Here is a 17,138-nt window from a genome sequence, read left to right on the forward strand (position 1 = left end):
TGTTGTAAAGTGCTATGTAGAGTCACGTTGAGATATTTTCCCTATTGTCTGCTATGTTGCGCTACTTTGTACTGTTTTTTTTCCTGTGTGTTCTTAGGTTGGGTTAAAAAGTGCTAGGTTATATTACGTTGAGATACCTTCCTTTATTCGCTGCTATGTTGCGCTACTTTCTGCTGTTTTTTCCTGTGTGTTCTTAGGTCGGGTTATAAAGTGCTAGATTACGCCAGGTTGAGATATTTTCAACTATTCTCTGCTGTGTTGCCCTACTTTGTGTTGTTTTCTCCTATGTGTTTTTAGGTTGGGCTATAAAGTTCTAGATTATGTCACGTTTTGTCTTTTATGTTACGCTACTTTGTGCTGTTTTCTCTTATGTGTTTCTAGGCTGGTTTATAAAATGCTACGTGCATGGTGCTATGTTGAGATATTTTCCCCTATTCTCTGCTGTGTTTAGTTAGGTTGTCCCGCTTTCTTTTATGTGTTTTAGGTTGGGTTATAAAATGGTACGTTGTGCCATGTTGAGATTATTTGCCCCTATTCTCTGCTGTGTTTAGCTAGGTTGTGCTGTTTTCTCCTATGCGTTTTTATGTTGCGTCATAAAATGCTACGTTGTTCCATGTTGAGATATTTTCCCCTATTCTCTGCTGTGTAGCGCTTGGTTGTGCTAGCTGTTTTCTCTTATGTGTTATTAAGTTGGGTTATAAAATGCTACGTTAGGCATGTGCCCTGCTTAGATATTTCCGTATTATATTCTCTGCTGTGTTGCACTAGGTTGTGCTATTTCAATCAAATGAGTCATTCTTGATCTCTTAACATTTTAAATTCAGGGATATTTCTTTTGTTACCACTTGCAACAAATTAGCACTCAATTAGACCATTTTGAGAGAGAAGCGACACACGCTGGGGCTTGGGAAAGAAAATGATCACTCCTGAGGAAGGCCAGAGTTTTAGTAGTATACATATCCCCTTTTATCAGGTTTAGGTAAGTTGCAACTGTAAACAGACTTGGGTGTTATCTACTCTATGCACATACTATATGCAGCATATAAGCCAAATCTGTACAGCGAGATCAACAGCAATTATTTTAACACCCTGTACTTGACATACCCTTGCATCTCTGTTGTTGTCTTCAGTTTGTTTGTCCCCTTGTCCTTGAATCCTAACTTTCAGATTGCATTTGTTGTTAACAAATGTCTCCTTCAATTGTGTATATGTAACTGTTGAAATATTCAAAATGATTATGAATGTAGCAACCGCCACTGAAAGTTGATAGACTACACAAGAATCTCTTCTAAAGTAAAACCCTGCCTTACGGCCACCTCCTTAACACGCTCACCTTGATATGACAGCCACTTTATTCTAGGTCAGTCATTTTCTTATTTTCTGATTTAAAGAAGCACTTTAATTAATACGGTCAACGCATAAATATGGCCAGATTTTCGTGGCCCGTCTAGCCGGATTGATGACATTCCATCCTATTTCGCTATAACTGAAATGGAAATTAATTCCATCGCACTGCTCGCTTGCAGAGGAGTAAATATTTCACCAAAAGTTACCACAACTTAGACAACAGCCAGAATATAACATAGCGTTACTCTGTTTGCTTAAACAAACTGTTGAGTTGAGTTACGGCTGATTCACAGGAGTTACGATTTTTAACGGCAAATATATATGCAACATGTCCTTGGTGTTGGTTTCCTTTCAAAATGAATTATTTGGCAGGAATATATTTCTATTTTGGAAATGGTCAAATTGAAAACGAGTAAGGATACTGACGCATTCTTCTGGGAAAAACAAAGGGTTAAAATTTGGAATGTGGCGGTACAGCCATGCAAACGAAAAATTCGAAAGAGCACATTCAGCCCTCTTACCAAGCGAGAAAAAAGAACATCGCGCGTTGTTAAATAATAATGCAACTTCTGCACACCTTAGAAAAATTACCGTTAGAATTGTATCGAGAGCAGTCTACACATTAATTTTTATATCAAAGCTTCTGTCCTGGATTTTCTTCTACTTTTCATAAAATAATTTGTGTCATCTTGAGCAGTTTGTATTGCGCTAATTAATTGACATAATTAAAATATAATTCAATGTTACCTGGACAGCTTACAAATCGTTTCACTGAGATCTGCGATATTGTTAAGGTTGCTGGAAGTAAAATCATCTTCTAAGACATCATTTGGTTCAGTGACGATGCCTTTTAGCTCTTGTATTCGTTCTGTTTTGTCACTGTTGGGAATAAGGGTCCAACTATTTTGACGTTGTTGTTGACTCTCAGCAGTTTTTCAGCTTTCTCAAGCCTGAAGGTGTCCATAATGTTTCGACTCGCACCCCCTCCATATTCCGCTTTGCTGTCTGAGAATACCACTAGAATCTTGACAGTTGTTGAAATTTAAAGTAGAAAAAAATGAAAGCAATGGCTAACCATTTGTGAATAACAGAATTTAATACTTGAGATCTGCTAACTCGTAGGGTTTGTACAGTGCAAAAGGTCTTAAAATCTGTAACATTCTACCCTTAAATTTCAAACCTTGAACAGTATTCATGTCAATTATTGAATACCTTCAAATAGCCATGCACATCGGTAATGAAATACAAGTAAAAATCACCTTTGCTGTGTCGTCGCCTTTTCTGTCGTCTCGTCGATTTTGAAATTGTTTTAGGATCGTTCTTGAATAAGAACAACTACATCGGCTTTAGTCTTGCGGAAATCACCACCTGCAATTAACAGCACTAAGCATCAACATAATAAGGAACTGAGGACCCTGATGACCTCCATTTTGTATACAAAGTGTAGTGCAGATCACTGGGTGTACGAAAAAATACTGAACCAATCTCGGTTTTCTGAAATGTTCATCAACCATGTGTGGCTTGAAATACTTTTGTCTTTACTGACGACAAAAATCTTATATCAAGACTATCAAGCATGGCGTATTTAACAATTATTCTACGAACGCGTACTGAATACCAGATGATAGACAGACAACAAGAGTCTCGTATCCAACAAGCACAATCAAACAACAACGATGAAATGCTGCAATATCTACTCAGTCTCCCCCAACCTCTGGTCATTTCTGTGCTAAATTGATAACTTTGTTCAGTTGTACTCTAACAGTGTAAACTGTCGTTTGAGTGTATGAGACAACTAAAGATCAAAGTTCTTTAAGATGGGATTGAAAAGTTTAATTAACCTTTTAGGAGAAGGTGGACGTTGCTTTGTTTAAACCGCGTTCCACCAACAACTGAAATGTCTGCTAAGAAATACAAAACAAAACATGTCCCTAGAAATTCGAAATTTTCATTTCATGTTTCGCAGAATAAGTAGTGAATATTAGTCCCTTCACCATACTCGCGGTGTGTTTTTCTTTAAAATATCTATCCTCAGGTGCATTAAGTTAGGTTTTAATAGATATAATATTAAGTGCGCTTTTCTTCGAAATATCTGCCCTCGACCGTATCAAGCAAGATTTTCATAAAAAAAACATTTACGCCCACCTGGAACAAGCTCACGGAAAAGTGTTTTCAAAAGACATCTTTTTCCTCGCGTGTTTTAAACGTGTCCTCGAAGACATTTGGTGCGTAGCGTGTATTACCCAAGAAAAGGTATCTTAGGCAAAAAAGGTATTTTAAGAAAAAAATAAAAAAGTACGTATCTAGCTGTGGACTCCTTACACTTAACTACTGGGTATGGCCCTGCTTGCTTTTTGCTTAATAACAGATTTACCGCTCCGGCTTTTTATCTGGTCAGGTGGATGGGTTTAGAAACCCAATGAAAAATGAGTTGAAAACCACGACCATGTTTGAAATAATTTCAAACACGGATGCAAATTTTCTTAATCTGCATATTGATAAAGCAAGGGAAACACATGGCGATAAACAACTTTATTTAATCACACATTTTACAAAACAAACTTTAAACCTAAATCATTTATTGCTGACGTTAAATGCAACGGTACAGTTATTAAACTCCTCAAAACAGAAAGGGCCATTCTTTTTCTAAATTTACATTCTCGCTTAATAATGGCGACCTCGTCTTTTGGTTCGCTTTCAACCTTGCTGCACACTTCCGACCTAAAATGGCACTAACGTTAGAAATTCCCAGTTCTAAGGCGTATTGATTTACTATTTACCCCTGCATTTAACAGACTAGACGCACGCGTTACCTCGGAATAGCGCTGGCCACACACTTTTCCTCTTCTTCGCGAGTTTTAGGAGGTCTAAATCTGTACTCTGCCATTTGCTTTGCGAAGGAACTTGCTCGCTCAGAACTGACAAACAGCTAGGTAACGACGTGACATTGATGAATATTCAAAAATTGTCACGGAGCAACAATTAGGTGATAGAATCACATTTTCACGTCTCAAATATAACATTTGAATTGAGAAAACTTACTCAAATGATAATTTAAACTAATTTTCTTTGTTGGAGAAGTAATTTCAAAAAAATCGTGCTTCGGGTTTCATCAGGTTGCCAAACGCTCGAAAACAATAAAACCACGAGGCCGCAGGCCTCGTGGTTTCAAATGTTTCTTGCGTTCGGAAACCTGATGAAACCCTCGTACTCGTTTTTGAAATAGTACGTCTGAATTACAAAGCCAAATGAAATGGCAACTTATTTATCTTGTTGCAGGTCTTTTTATTTCTGATATAGAAGTAGAAGAAAGTAAAGTCTTACAAAGCCAAGTGAAAGAAAACTGATGATTTTCATTTGCTGTTTGTTTTACCACCACGTAAGCTGCGGGTCAGGGGTCACGGGCCACGGGTCGCTTCAGCCGCTGGGAACAGAAACTGACTGGATATGCCTAGACAAGACATTATACTGTCTTGGTAGTAACAGAGATACTTAGTAATAATAATATTAAAACATGCATTTATTAAACAATTCAGTCTGCTGCACAACCTTAAACAACATTCCACACAACAGATGAATCTACTGGCACCGAAACAGGAAAAGTTACTCGAGCGAGAACGGAATCGAACTAGTGTATGATCAGCAAGCGTAATTGTTTTTAGTTCAGAGCATATTTCTTTTGTACGTGCCCTGATTTAATACCACTTACGCTCGCGCAATTTTCCGTCCTTGATAAATTCATGATCTATTGATGTTGTTGAGCGTCTGTCGCCGTTTTTTGCTGTAAAAAGTCGCACCCACGCTTGCTTGTCAATCAGTCGAAGCTTTCCGTCGTCAGTTCATCGATGAAAGTTTGCAAGGGCACACAAAGAGTTAAAGGAGAGAAACAGCGCTACTCTAAAAGCCTTGTTAATATATGTAGGATCAGCGTTGACTCTCTTGACTTTTGTAAGAAACTGTATTATACGATACCAATAACACTTTGTACTCAGAGAATTCCGTAAAGAAAACGACAATTTATTGCAGAAATTACTTTTTCTTATGTAAATCTGATTAATTGACTTAAAGCAATCTGAAACGATTCAGATTGCTACTGTATTCTCTAGAATAACTGGTGAAAAGTTAGAGAACCATTTATAGTGAAAAGGGTTACAGTAAATCTGCTTCGAAATAACTGTTACCAACAGGAAGCTAGTGAAATCTTTTGATTAAACAGAGACTATTTCTAACACGTCGATTAACAATACAACCACTTTGCCGGTGTTAAAGCAACGATAATTTGAAAACAATGCTTAATTTATTAGACAAGTGGATGCTGTTTATGTGTACTCTATTGAACGAAAACCTTGTTTTCGATTGCAGTTGGTGAATACTTTGTTTTATATGTGTTTAGAGTGTACTCGGATTTCTTGAGAAAGAAGTGGAACTTTAAAGCGAATAAACGTTAAAGTACAGACGGTTTAGCAGAGAATGTTTTTTGAAACGAGATTGCACCGCCTTAATGTTGTCCGATTAATTGAACTGAAAATCTTTATACGGTGTAAAAAAAATCGGCTTTTCAAACGTTATCTTTTGCCAATGAGAAGTACAACAAAAACAGAAGTGAGTAATTGTACATTATATTGCACAGTGTATTAAGTAATTAGACAACACAAGCTCGAGATTCTACGAGGACAGGAGCCCATGGGTCATGGGTTCCTGATGAAATCAATGAGGCGCAGGCGAGTTAACTATTGCTCATAGAAAGTTCTGGCGAGGAGTCTCATTGTTTAAGTAGACACTCTAAAGGATTGAAGTCTAAACCATATATAATAAAGTATTTTTTAAGGTAAACAAATCAAGAATTGACATACGAGAACCAATCATAGTCGCGTATGATCAACAGAACACGCTGAGTCATTCTACAAATACAAGATAAAAGCCGTATCTCCAGGCTGCATTCCAGGTCTTTTGAGATGACGGGAAACAAAAGAATGAGAGAAGCCGGTAGACAAATGATGATCAAGAGTTTGTCGCCGTGGGTGACACATTACTAGGCTGGGTTTCAATGACTAGTTTGACTTTGTTGTTGTCATTGCCGTCCATGAAAGGCTTCCATGAAGAATACAGCGCCTCTGAAGCCAGTTCGTCACTAAACAACAAACAAATCTCACTGTTAGAAGTCAGCATAGGAAATTTTTAGCTTCTTGACAATTTCAAGAGCTTTCTAATTTCAGCCTTAGATTTAGTTTATCTTAAATTAGTTACTAAATGCAGGAAAAGCGTTAACATCTTCGTCACTGTTTAAATTTTCTGAAATGTTTCTAATCTGTCTCTTTGAATGCATGTAAAGTAAGAACCTACTGTAGACAAATGACAGCCATTTCCTCCTGAAATCCTTGTTTCATCTTCTTAATTCTACGACAAGAAGAAACCATCATAATATAATCTCCCGTCACAGCCGGAGATGTTATGTTTGCGGGTATGAGCTCTAGGCACAGCTTTTGTGTCGTAAATTGTTGTACGGAGTCACTCTACCAACACGGTTCAGGAGGTCGTGAACAAACGAACCTAATGTCATAGTAACCACTTGGTGGTTAGTAAGTAGTAAGCCCTAAGTATATATTTATTCTCGTTACGAGATTTCGGTTTTAGAAATCACTTGTTTACTTGAGAGTTTTTTGATCTTGCAAAGAGAAATATATTTTGATCGCTCAGGGAAAGTAAGTCTTTGGCAGTTGAAGTCTCTCATCGTCGTTGTCATCATCTTTATTATTACCTTAACCGGGAAGTGTTTCAAATCTCAAACAAAAGTGGCTCACCTTTTCCAGCGAACAAAAAACACAGCTACAACAATTCCGACCATTAACAGACAAAATGGTAACACAATGGTCACGACCAGTACTGTACTACGCTTTTCAACTCTTTGCGCGCTTTTCTCACGAGGACTGGTACTATTCGTGACTGATTCCCTCGATACCGGTGCAGTTACTGCTGTTCTTAATGGTTTGGAAGTTCCCTCTGTAGGAGATACTGTTGTAAAATTGTTTGGTTTTTTTGTTTTTTGAGTAGACTGTGGTAAAGTTGATGTTGTACTTTGTAAGCTTGGTCTGGTGTTTGTAGTTCCATTGTTTACATGTGTTGGGGTTGACGAGGTTGGCAGGGCTTCCTTTTCTAAAAGAAAGAAGAATTATTACTTTTGCTGATTACCGTTGATCAATTTTTTTAACAAATACTTGTACTTTTTTGTAAAGGACTTTTTTGCGTGACGTTTTCGAATTCTAGATTTAATCTATCTTAAACTACCTGACCTTTAAAGTAAAAGCTTGCACATATACACACTACGGATATATTTACTTCAGCGAAGCACTTAACTAAATCAAAGTGTTTCTTTATGATCACTATTCTGTCAATTTGATTACTATTCACAAGTAGGGCAGAGCCTGTTAACCCTTGGAATTTGATCATATCAACCAGTCTCAATCCTTAGCTTGTAATTGCCTATCCTAAATTTCACTAGTTCTTTTCTTTCGCTTAGATTGTTAGGCCTAAATAAGGAGGGTGTTTAAAAATTCTAGTATATTACAGTGTTGCATGTTATTTTGCCAGTATAAAATATACTTTTGTTGCATTAGGCCAACATAATGTTTGATTTTACCCTTAGTTAAATACAAAAATCACCCTGTACTAGTTTTAGGGTCGTTTTAGGGCACGTTTGGCTAATATTTATATATTTTCTCTCCTTAGATTGAGTAATATCGTTAAATATTATGACGCGTGTTTTTAATTCCAGCGGAAATACAATTATTTACAAGCGCGTGTGTATGAGCTTTTGTTTCGAGGGATCCGGATATGAAGATGTCATAAAACAATGAACACAAACTGAAAAGTCAAAACAAGAATAATGCGCAATTACCGGTTATTGCTAAATGAACAAGCACGTGCTGACTTCCACATCAAATTACTCTCCTTGACAGACTAAAAACTGAGGCAAATCTATAACCATATTTCAGTCTAATACCACTCCGTCAAATATTCATGTAGTTCGAATCCGATATAAATAATGATTAGACAACTCTCTGGAGCTTTTGTTTAAGTGATGTTAAGTGAAAAAAGAAACGATTTTGTGCGATCAAAAGTCAGAACTAATCGATACAAATACAAGTTAGAGTAGCTAAATGTAGATCTAGACGTGAGGTCCCGCATTGTGTTCAACAATCGTTGACGTAAGCTGTGAGTAGTAAGTCAGTTAAACTGATCTCTTTCAGCAGGTCGAAGACACGCACAAACACTGCTTTATAAAATGGCTAAAATATCTTCCGTTCCTACCTGAAATTTTCGTTCTATTCCTAAATGATCCTGACCGCGAGGAAGCGAAAAGAATCGACATCACTAAGAGAGTTGCTGAAATGTTGGTGTAGAGCGACATTGTTGGTATACACTTCGACTAAGGGGGGCAATTTTTAAGCCCTGAAATCGGTGTTTAACATGAAGCTGCCTGTCGCTTAAACACCAACACGAAATAACTTCTAGCGTGCAAGCAAAGACTGATATTAATCCCTCTTCGTTGATTATAAGTCAATATTTTGAGAGGAGTAGCACTTCCCTTCAGAGTTCCTGTCAACGTCACAACATAACATCAGACGGCTCGCATATCAAATTTTAGCTTCATAAGGCCATTAGGTCAACTCTTAAACACATATTTTGGTTTTAAGTTTCGTTGATTTACGACGTTCTGCTCTGCCGAGAAAAAATAAACATGTTACAAGATCCCACTGTACTGACGCACCAAGTACCTGCGTGAAAAATATGCTCCCCAAAATAACTGATGTCTGACCGGAAGAAGATCATGTAGCTTCTGTTAAGCTTGTATAAGTTTATTTTTATGTAAGTGGCTATGTTTAACATTTAACTATGTTTGGTTTAAAAAACAATCGGCTTTCAAGTATAGACGAATTACGAGTCAGATATGTTTGCCAGGAAACGTCAGGGCTCGTCCTGACCACAGGACTCCGGTAAACTTCTCGATATAATAAATTTTGTTTATAGCTTTTAAAGGCGAGGGTTCTTTTTTCATGATTTAATTAGCTAGCTGTTATTTTTAATGTCGTTTATCTTTGTCAAATCATTTTCTGGGAATCATGAAAATAAGCTCGTGTGCATTTTGTACGCCTGTCGGGCAAGGCTTTGTTGCATAATTATCATATTTAAAAAAAAAATAACTGACAGATTTGTCCTTTGGGTGGGGAGGGGAGGAACACTCTGATTTATAGTAGGCTACCATTTTCGTGCATTTTAGTACACAACAGGGAGTACCCCTCTCCCCCTCGGAGCAGGGTTTTCAGACCTTATGTCTACGGTACAGCCGGAAGCGTCACAAAATCCTCGCTATACTGCCGGGGGAGGGGCGGGGAGACTGTTTATGAAGCAAGGCTATTCTGTGGTGTTGGAGCTAAAAACGTTGAGCAATACAGCTTATCATAATAAACTGACAAATATTCACTAACGGAACATTAAACCAAGCAATATCTTTTCGAAAAGTGAAAGTCTGGAAATTAAGGTCAGGGGCATCGTTTCTCTGGGAGGGTGTACAATATATTGAGTTGCATGTCAAGAAATTCGACCCCTAGGAGTATATAAACAAATGCGCCCATGTGGCGTCCCCACCGTACAAAGCCCTGAAGGGCAGTAGGGCGCACAGTTTTCCATAACGAAATCGGACTTGTCAACAGAAGTGAATTTACCGGATTTGTCGTCAGTCTAGACCTAAGTTTTCAAAAAGAAAGGATGTTTATGCAACATTTACGCGGATTTTCGTTTTTGTACCGTGTCAGCCTCTTGGTTCAGGTAGGAGTGCAATGGATTTTGGAAGGTTTAACATGTACACATCGCAAATGTCGGAATCGATCTCACGCAATCTGTGTGAATATAGTGGTTAAATTTTCATCACAGAATTTTGCGAGAGCTCCCATTCTGCAATTCACTCTAATTTTGTTGAGATCGTTGCATTTTCTGGTTCGTATACGGGCGATTTATCACGGAAAGGCCAAATACATGTAACCCGATCGCGATGAATAATGCTTTTCTTTATTATACCAGTCTGTTGAGATGGCACAGAGTCTACAGATACCGCTTTCAGCCGATCTCCCCTCTTTTGAGGTCAATGCAGTTTCTAAGACAGAAAATTGATTTAACGCAGACCTCAATTGTACAATGTTCGTTCTTGATTTCCAAAAGACAAGGGATTGCAGAGGACCCACAGCGCGGCGGGGCCGGGGGGGGGGGGGGGGGGTGGGTACACAACAGAGAGTTGCAAGTGAGATCAAATTGGCTGACCTGGAGTCCTACCAGGCTAAACTATACCCAAACTCCTTCTTCCTCAAAAAAAACACTGTTAAAAAAAGTTTTTACTGATTTGACGTTAGAGAATTTAAAAAAGTCTGCAGGCCAGACTTTTGCTATTGATATCACAACCTACTTTAGGATGTGTACAGCAGCACAACTCATCATAACAGTTCTGCAAGGATACAGTGCACTTATTTAATAATTTCAATACAACTAGACCACTATTGTTAGGTTTGCATTTAAGAATATTTTGTGGTTCAAATTTACTCTTGGTTAACAATTCGGTATTTTCTTTTGTTTCGGTGTATGGTAATATATATAGAGGATATTACATGGTGGCGAGAAGATATGAATTTTATGTTCGAGTGGCAAGAACAATATCTCATGAGTGAGCAAAGCGAACGAGTGAGATATTGTTCTTTTCATGAGAACATAAAATTCATATCTTCAAGCCAACGTGTAATGTTCTTTTTATTATATGGAGACTAAATATTGAAACCAATTCAACAAAAGCAAAAGGCGGGAATCATGACATCATTGAACGATACGACACTCACAAAGGTGACATACGGAAAATACGCCACTTGGGTCCCGGATGAAGTGGCGTTTGGAATCTACGAGTGGTTTAGTTCCCAGTAAAACACTCTTCTCCATATAATAATATAGGATATTAGACAGCAAACTGGTGATGGAAAATACGCCACTTGAGTCCCAGATGTGGTTGCGTATGAATTTTATGAGTGGTATATTTTTCCAGGAAAACACTCGTGTCTATAGAATAAAAAGCGATACTATATGCAGACCAAAATATCTAATAAGAGATTTATTATCCAACTGCTGTAGTCAATAAATTTGTCAATGAAAGAGGGAGAGTGTGACAGTTGGAGAGACTGTATGGCAAACAGGTTTTCTACTGTACAAATAACTGTAAAATATTGCTGTATATTTGTACTGTTATTTCGATGGTATTTGCTGCAGTTGGATAATAAAAAACAATACAGAATTAATGGCATACAATACAATACAATACAATACAATACAATACGATACAATACAATACAATACAATACAATACAGTACAGGGCTTCAAATAATTTCCTGGCTGGTGCTGGTCAAATTGTGTGGTCAAACCTATTTTTGCTTGGACATATCCCATTTTTGGCCAAACAAACATCGATTATGTCTTATTGCTATAGAAGTGCCCCCTCCCCCCTTCCCATGATGTTTAAATATGAAACAAGTAAATTTTCAGAGCATTTATTGTACATGAGCATCGATCTCAATGCAGGAAAAGTGGAACTTATGGTACATCAAAATCAGCATCACATTTGTGTGAAAATTTGCAACAATAGCCGGCATTTTTATGACTATTACGAATCATTTACTAAAAGTTCTTGGTCTGATAGTTAAGTATCCGCCTTTTTTCCCTCCTTTTTCACAAATGCCAATAATATTGAACCTTTAGATATTTAAAACTTGAAACTCTAGATTTTTCCTTACCAGCATAAACAGCCGGACAAATTGTCTGGCCATTTAAGGATTGGACCGGACAAAACCTATTTTTGACTGGACATTGTCTGTTGACTGGCCGTTATTTGAAGCCCTGCAGTATGAATATATGTAGTTCAATGTTCAAAGTAACCGAAATTTGATTTAAAGCTCTAATACTGATTGGAGAATATACATGAACATGTAATTATTATGACATACATTTATTTTACTCAGTTTAGTAAGCCACTCATTTCAAAGCTGAAGTTGAAGTAATAAAGCTGGAAATAAGTAGCTGCAAATTGATATGAGGGGGTTGAAGACTACATTTGCCCACAATGTTAGAGGCAGACGAGGGGTTAATACAGTGTCACACATTACGCTGACATTATTTTGAGCATAATAGTGAGGCCAAAGAATCAAGTATTATGGCAGAATAATAGCTGCAAAAACTGGTTGAGGGCCTTGGGCAGACCAAGAGAAATCTGGGCACCAGTCACTTGACTTAACACAATCACACGGCACATACCAACAGATTTTGCTAATTCAACACTCTTCTGTTTTATCAGAGTATTTTTTTCATCTCTAGAAAACTCATTTCACAATAACAAAGCTAGGGTTATGGAGGATTACCTCGTGCTTCAGTGTAATAAGAGTTAACTGGGTAAATACTTAGAGGCAAGCTTTTTTATGTGAGCAAAATGAAGCATAATAGTGACACCTTTCAAGCATGATAGTGAGATTTTTTGAGCATCAAACATTAGCATAGTGAAAAATTGGAGCATAATGTTTTAAACCTTACGGGTAGCTGATGAAAATTGTAATATGTACATGTTATGTATGTATGTATGAAGTTTTTGTCATGGGAAGGTGTCGGGAGTTACTGTGGACAATGTCTACATATATATAAGGCATTTTTTTAATATGTTGTGTCAAGCCAACTTTAAAGAATATAAGCTGCAGTATACATTTTAAGGGGATTGTGTGAGGTGGGATCCACCTCCCATATCTTGTATGTTGATATTCCTAAAAACACTGAGAACTAATATGTACACGTAAGCAAAACTTAAAAAAACACATCAACATAGACGTATTTGCCAACCCTAACTGGTTGCAGAATGGCAGTTCAGTGAAGTTCATCTTATCTATTCTTTTAAAGGAATAAATTAAGCCATCAAGCCAATTATTTGCATTGTAAATACCTGTTCTCTTTACTGGTCAATATATATTTATTTCTTCATTCAATAAGTTGTGAGAATTCCTTTATTTTTACATCAAAAGGAAATCAGTGATCACTAACTAAATTTTCACTCACTTGATATTGAACACAGCCTAATCCTACAGTTTTCCCCTTTCCACCCACTCAGTTCTAGAAAATCTTCAATAATACTTTGGCGTTTAGTTGTTTTTTTCTTGCCAATTTAATTTCATTGAGATCCGTACAGTGAAACCTCTTGAATCAAGACAATATCACTTTGTGAATGATTTTCTTAATTTTTGTCATCTGTCTGCTTGAAGATATATTGCAGTTGTAATGAGAAATTATATATTAATTACTTCTGGGAATTGCTGGGTTACAGGAATCAGAGGAACAGAGCTCAGTGTTTGTTATAAATATGAGTGTGTGATACTGTTATGGTACAAGTTAAATGAATTCTATTTTTTCTGGGACAAAAATATAGAGATTTCTGCATCACATATGCATTCATAGAGAGAGGTTTGGTCGTAGCATGTTGCTGCAGCTGTTTCTAATATCTGTATAATTATCTTTTTCCCCTAGGTTGCTGAACATGTGCACATTGCTGAGTAGACAAACATTGAAAAGAGCAGAACAGAAAGGAAAAAAATACTGAAATGTGGTTTAAAGACTAAGATGAAAGTCTAAATACTTTCAGTAAAGTAACCAATGAAACACAAATGGACATGACTTATACTTGTAAAAAACACGACTTCAATTTATCGCCATGAATGACAATAAAAGTGTTGTTAAAAAAATGAAGTGGTGGTTTTTGGCAGGTATTTATAGAGTTGATTGAGAGGCATACCCAGGTCTCTGTTGTCAGGAGAAAACTGAGAGGATCTTGGTATTAGGAAAGGAGATACTCATCCTTAATATGTAAGGGTGGCTTTCATGTTAACGAAGTTGTATCTAGACATCCTGAACTTCCATGGTTAAGTTGTTTGGCCATGTCTATTTCTTTGAATTGAGTGATAACCGTAATTAGAAAGACTTACGACTGAAACAAAACCAAACAACAACAACAACAACAACAACAACAAAAAACAGGTTAAATGGCTCACATGTTTTTCACACGAAACACAGGGCTAATTGCTAAATTCTCAAAAGAGCATTATGGAACAAAAACCGTGGTAGGGTCATCTTGATATTCACATCGTGATAGTCACACTATTTTTACATGTCAGTTAAAGGCAATATTGGGCTATTGCATGTAATATCCCCCCCCCCCCCCCGCCACTGTTGAGCCCTGTTGAGGACAGGCCTTTTCAAGTCTTTCATTCTCACCCCTAAAGAAAATTTAAACATCTTAACCCCCAAGGAATCCATTACAAATGACTTAACCTCTATAGACAGCCATAAGAAATTGGCTAACCCCTCAAGAATCACCAGTGAAGAATTCAATTTTTCTTTTGTGCTCATTTCCTTTTGGAATTCCTGTATATCTGACCTTGCCCTAATTTATTTGCCCTTCCCCTGACCAATTCCATTGTTTATCATCAGAGGTGGGGGGGAGGGGAGGGGGGACGGGAGGGGTGGGGTGCATATACTATAGGGGTCTATATATTAAATTCAATGGCCCATTGGTTACAACTTGCAACACAAAGATGACGACTGACAAACACAGCAAGTTGCAATGTGGGTATGTTACGTACAGAAACTTGTCTTACAATATACATGTAGCGCTAGCTACTCGTACTGAGCAAAGATACAAAATACACGTGATTTTTTTTCTTGTGGGCAATGACCGGGCAACCTAATGTTTGTTGCAAGTTGAAAGACAAATTGCCTCACCCGACATGGCCCTGACTTCAAAATTAAATCGCATACTCACACATTTTCCTGAATAGTTCTTTTTGCTTCTGTAAAACAATATTTAAATCCCAGTAAACAATAAATAACTCTTCGGGTCAGAGTGATTTTTTTTTTGACTGGCACTAGTTACGCAGGCGCAGTTATAGTGTCAGTCTGTCTGTGATTTCGCGCCAAAAATGTTCCCACATACAGATTTTTGTAAAACTTGCCATGAAGTAAGGTAAGGATCAACTATTGCCAAAAAGGCAAATAAAAATAATGATAATAATAATAATAATAATAATAAATAATAATAATAATAATAATAAGGAATGAGTGTAATTTGTAATTCGTTTGTAAGTTAGTATTTCCCTGACATATATATTGTCCTAAGAATTTTTACAGTTGTAATTTTTTATAAGCCACTAATAAACATAATAATCAAAGGAGAAAAATAATGCTAATACTACTACTACTACTACTACTTTTTTTTTTTTTTTATAAATAAGGTATATACAAGGTAAAAGTAAGTAAAAGAAATAAACTATTAAAACCTATTTCAACAGTGTTTACATAATGGCTCCCTCCTGGGTTTCAACGTCAATATCAATGTTCTTAAAGTCACAAAAGGCTTTCCTTCTAGCTCTTGAACCTCTTAGGCAGATTAGTGCGGATCTTAGTAAAGCGAAGGATGTCCTTGCTCTTATCCAGGAGATTGTTTTAGCATAATGTTCTCCTTTCTTGATGGAGATCAGCTGCGCCAGTCTGGAATGGTATTGCAGGCACTCGTTTCCCATGCCGCCTGTTGACGTGAAAATAAGGGGTGTAAAAGTTCCTTGTTCGATATCCAAAACCCTCCTCGCGTAAAGACGCTTCTTCTCGTTCTCATGATTGCGGTATATCTGTTGGAGCTCTAGGTCCCTATACGAATCAGCATTAGGGTGACAAACCCTCACGTCAAAGAATGCTGATCGTTGGTTCTCCCAGAACCCGCGCGCATGAATATCTAATCTCGCATCTGGAGCTCGATTAGAACCTCTTCCCAGCTGTTCACCCGAGATGTCTTGCAGGACAGGCTCAATCTCAACATCGGTACAAACCATATTCAGGAGTTCGGCTTCTAAGTCCCTCAGCTCATTGTGACGTTGGGTAACGAACCCACCTCTCTTGTATATCATTGCGTGGTCCACTGTAAAAGCATCACCGCATACACAGGTGGAGGGGATATCATCGACCGGCCAATCGTAATAATAATAATAATAATAATAATAATAATAATAATTTTTTTTAAATTTTAAAAATAATAATAATAATAATAATAATAATAATAATAATAATAATAAAGGTGCTGGAGATGTAGAAAGAAGAGAAAAAGCAAACGAGGGGTGTTTCTTGGCTTCCCTAGGCAACTTGTTGTTGCCCGGAGCCAATGACGAAACCAGCTTCAATATCATCAATAGCTGTGCGAATCGTTAATAATAATAATAATAATAATAATAATAATAATATTAATAATAATAATAATAGTAATAATAATAATAATAATAGTAATAATAGTAATAATAAAACTTCTCTCGGCCCTCCTCTGGGCTTCCTCCGGTTTTGTTTTGCCACCGGATGTGTTTCACTTCCCTGGTTGTATAATTCACCGGATGTGTTCGAGTTCCCTGGTTATATAATCCATGGTTGTATAATTCACCGGATGTGTTCGAGTTCCCTGGTTATATAATCCACCGGATGTGTTTGACTTCCCTGGTTGCATAATTTACCGGATGTGTTTGACTTCCCCTGTTTTAGTTTTCATTGCGCGTGCGGGAAACGTATTAAGCTTACGTGACGCTTCAGTCCGCTTGAGCCATGAATAAAGGACCGGAAAAAACAAAGACCCCTCCTTCATCTATGAAATAAAACATGCGGCAAACGAGATATGTGTCCATACCGAATTTTC

The 17,138-nt window shown here is 37.3% G+C and overlaps 1 protein-coding gene and 1 long non-coding RNA gene across 3 annotated transcripts; one reads left to right on the top strand and one right to left on the bottom strand.

Moving 5' to 3' along the window:
• Positions 1-3,864: 3,864 nt before the first annotated feature.
• Positions 3,865-8,970, bottom strand: LOC110062729 (uncharacterized). 2 transcript variants are annotated; one of them, XM_089286120.1, is made up of 4 exons: positions 8,656-8,968; positions 7,149-7,500; positions 6,691-6,744; positions 3,865-6,478 (listed from the first exon to the last, which is right to left on the bottom strand). In XM_089286120.1, the coding sequence occupies exons 1-4, from the start codon at positions 8,753-8,755 to the stop codon at positions 6,349-6,351; spliced, it is 636 nt and encodes a 211-aa protein (XP_089142246.1). In that variant the 5' UTR covers positions 8,756-8,968; the 3' UTR covers positions 3,865-6,348. The 2 variants fall into 2 exon arrangements, with proteins under 2 accessions (XP_089142246.1, XP_089142248.1); XM_089286122.1 differs by lacking the exon at positions 6,691-6,744 and having other exon boundaries at positions 8,656-8,970.
• Positions 8,971-9,051: 81 nt separating this feature from the next.
• LOC110062711 (uncharacterized) lies at positions 9,052-13,983 on the top strand. The gene is made up of 2 exons (XR_002298147.2): positions 9,052-10,173; positions 13,940-13,983. It is a non-coding gene; the product is annotated as an uncharacterized LOC110062711 (long non-coding RNA).
• Positions 13,984-17,138: the final 3,155 nt, after the last annotated feature.

Source organism: Orbicella faveolata, unplaced genomic scaffold, assembly GCF_042242905.1.
Source record: "Orbicella faveolata isolate gen_17 unplaced genomic scaffold, um_ofav_v1 contig_14, whole genome shotgun sequence".
In the NCBI taxonomy this organism is placed as follows: Eukaryota; Metazoa; Cnidaria; class Anthozoa; order Scleractinia; family Merulinidae; genus Orbicella; species Orbicella faveolata.

What these genes read in the sequence shown, in the direction of transcription:
- LOC110062729 (XM_089286120.1), bottom strand. Translation starts at nt 8,755, where the DNA reads ATGTCGCTCTACACCAACATTTCAGCAACTCTCTTAGTGATGTCGATT. An exon ending in GAATAGAACGAAAATTTCAG is followed by an intron (nt 7,501 to 8,655) that starts GTAGGAACGGAA and finishes TCTTTCTTTTAG; the next exon opens with AAAAGGAAGCCCTGCCAACC. An exon ending in TTTTTTGTTCGCTGGAAAAG is followed by an intron (nt 6,745 to 7,148) that starts GTGAGCCACTTT and finishes TTCTTGTCGTAG; the next exon opens with AATTAAGAAGATGAAACAAG.